Consider the following 3,190-nt stretch of genomic DNA (forward strand, 5'->3'; position numbering starts at 1 on the left):
CAATTTTTTTTTAAAAAAAGCATAAAATCAATGGATACTCTCTCTCTCTCTCTCTGTGTCATCAGCATTAAGTATAAGTGAGTTGCCTTTCCTTTCAGATCTCTCTCTCTCTCTCTCTCTCCCCGTCGTCATCGACAGAGTCCTAAAGAAAGAAATATTATTGCCACAATCTGACTTTGCCTCTCTCGCCGTGTCTAACCCAAATTTCTATATATCTCATCCAAAGGGTTTCAGAGATAATCCTCAGATTAAAGCTAAGCTCCACTATGAATTCTGAAAGCATCAATATCCAGAGGGTTCTTACACCCCCCACTCATCACCCTCAGGTCGGCTCTAACCCTCCAGCAACTGCTAATGGCACTCACTTGCCAACCACGCAGCAGGCTTTTTCCCCAGCAAATACGCCATACCCTCTCACCATCACTTCTCCTTCAATAACTCCCGCCACTCCAATCCCAACACGCCGCATGATCTTCTCCAGCAAACCAAGATGATCCCACCTCTCATTGAGCTCATAAACTTGTCAGCTTCGTAGTTACTCCTCCTTTTTCTTCTAATATACATACCATATACACCTATTTCGTTGAGTTGAATAATGTTAAGGCTAAGCTCCAATTTTGCCTTGGAAGTTTTCGCTTAAGTTTTCACTTCGGACGTGATACTGCCATCTTGGCACTCCCTCCCTTAATTTCCCATCTCTCTCCTGATGGGCTTTAACATCATCCGGTAGGAACGTTGAGAATGTTAGGAATGCATTCACAATGGAATAGAAAAAAGATTGAATGCAACAAACCAGTTATCACTTTCTTTCACACAAGATTCTGTCTTATTATTGTATCGCCACGCAGGATCTTTTATAGAATCCTGATAAGCTTGTGCGAATGAATACGTACAGATGCAGAAAAAGGTTCGAGAGGAGAGAGGGTGCAAATGGGAAACGCAGTGTATGAATATAGATGTAATACAGAGCATGTGAGAAGTTCTGAGGAAGGAAGAAGAAAGTACAGTGGAGTGAGACAAAGGCCATGGGGGAAGTGGGCAGCTGAAATCAGAGATCCTTTCAAAACTGCCCGAGTTTGGCTTGGCACTTTCGACACGGCGGAGACGGCTGCCCGGGCATACCAAAAAGCTGCCCGAGTTTGGCTATATTATTAATATATATATATATATATATATTATAACTAAAAAAAGGGTACATGCATCTGGTAAAAAGAAAAAAGAAAGGTGCACTTGCAGAACCCGAACCTCTCAAATAGTGAGCCTATATAATATGCGCGCGCGCGTGAATAACACAAAGAAAAACTCTTGTATTTCTCGTCCAAAACTTAAATCCATACGAAAAACAATCTCTCTTCTCTTTATTAGATGCTTATGCCGGATTTCGTTTCGATGCAGATTGTCGCAGGGATATTGAAGTGTGATGGCTTTCGTTAGGAAGTGTGTGCTTGTGTATATAATGCAATTTAAACCATTTAAAGATTTAGATTCAAAATTTTTTAATATCTTCAATGACAAATTTATTTTTTAAAAAAAGAAGCATTAGCTATACTTATTTTAAATTCTATACCTATTAAAACAAAAAATTAATTAAAATCTATAAAAAATTTAAAATTAATCTGGACTATCCAAAATCAATTTGAATAGTCCAAAATTTTGCGTCTGACCTTGATTTCCGTCGATCTATTGTCCCTGTTTAATTTGGTTCTATAAACGGAGATAATTAGCTCTTGGGCCCCGCACTTTGAATATCGCCTAGTTTTCGATATTGAAATTGAACCACATTATTTAAGACTTCAAACATGACTCACATGAAATTAAATAACTAGCCTTAAACATACTCATTTTACAAAGTCTTAAAAGTATTTAAAAACTCTGAATAAATCAAATTAAGGTTTTAATTATAAAAATAAATGAAACCTTAAATCATAAAGTATTTACATTTTACAATATATGAGGAATAGTTAATGTTTAGAGCTAATTCTTTGGAAACAGTATTTTTCGAATTTATAATACCTAAATATAATTGTTTGATTGAGTGTAATTTACTTTGAGGCATCACAAAGTATGAAGCAGTCAATATGGACACGAAATAATGCGCTAACAAATTGGACGGACGCTGCTGGTCACAAAAAAAAATTGTATTATTTCACATCATAGTGACCCCCCCTACATTCTTATATGTTATACTCTCTCCGATTATATATATAAGCTTGGTTTTTTAAAAAAGAGTTTGGTCTAAAATATAAGTTTCATTTTTTAGTTTGCATGAATTTTTTTTCAAAAAGATTTTACCCTTAGTTGACTGTATTTAGTGCTTTATTCCTCTCATTAATATTATCTCCATATATTCTTTTTTTTTTTTATCACTTTTTCATTTATTGCCTCTCTCATCTACTTTCTTAATAAATAAGGACAAATTTGAAACAAAAAGTATTTCTGACCCATTTATTATTTTTAACTAATTTTAACTGCTAGTCTATTAAACGTGATTCAGTTATTTGAAGTTTATATATAGGATCGGAAGAAGTACCATGTGATTAAGACACATCTTTTCTATTTTATTATGTATAATAATTCAAAAACTCTCAGGAGAGTGGATTCTCAGAAGACCCAACAATATACGACCTCCTCTCTTAATTATAAGAACCCATTTATAGACTACAAACAAGGTCTTATATAACCAACAAGTGTTGGTCCCAGTGGAAGGGACTTAGGCCCCTTAAATATCATGTTCTAGGTTTGATTCTTGGGACGGTGTGTATTGAAAAAAATATTGTTAGAAGTGGTCCCCGCTATAGTGCTTGATAATACCCTGAGATATCAATCTTTTGCCGTTCAGATGGGAGGATACTTTGGGTAACCAAAAAAAAAAGTCTTATAATTAGAATTGGAGGTAGTAGGTTTTTAGAATTTGGGATTGTTTTGCATGTTAAGTACTGCTGAGCTTTTAATAAATCTCTTTAATGAAACTGTGAAATTGTTTGATCCTTGGCAAGACATATGGTGGATTTAATATTTGAAGATCTAACGGAATAGTAATTATATACAAGTCCCCCCAATTATTTTGGTTGCAAATTAAGCTAATTAAATAGCCACTAGCCACTAACCAGCATACACATAGATATGTAACAATTTGCTTTTGCAAACTAAGTGAACCGTATATCACAAAATACTTATTGACCACACCACT

General features: G+C 34.9%; 1 protein-coding gene across 1 annotated transcript; it reads left to right on the top strand.

Annotated features, from left to right (window-relative positions):
• The first annotated feature begins 266 nt into the window (after positions 1-266).
• On the top strand, positions 267-1,155 carry LOC114718177 (ethylene-responsive transcription factor ESR1-like). Its single transcript, XM_028903433.1, has 2 exons — positions 267-480; positions 896-1,155. Exons 1-2 carry the CDS (start codon positions 267-269, stop codon positions 1,153-1,155), a joined length of 474 nt encoding a protein of 157 aa, XP_028759266.1.
• Positions 1,156-3,190: the final 2,035 nt, after the last annotated feature.

The sequence above is a fragment of the Neltuma alba genome, unplaced genomic scaffold (genome assembly GCF_004799145.2).
Source record: "Neltuma alba isolate B1F8T4 unplaced genomic scaffold, ASM479914v2 tig00011818_pilon, whole genome shotgun sequence".
In the NCBI taxonomy this organism is placed as follows: domain Eukaryota; kingdom Viridiplantae; phylum Streptophyta; class Magnoliopsida; order Fabales; family Fabaceae; genus Neltuma; species Neltuma alba.

What these genes read in the sequence shown, in the direction of transcription:
- LOC114718177 (XM_028903433.1), top strand. Translation starts at nt 267, where the DNA reads ATGAATTCTGAAAGCATCAATATCCAGAGGGTTCTTACACCCCCCACT. An exon ending in ACGCCGCATGATCTTCTCCA is followed by an intron (nt 481 to 895) that starts GCAAACCAAGAT and finishes GAATACGTACAG; the next exon opens with ATGCAGAAAAAGGTTCGAGA.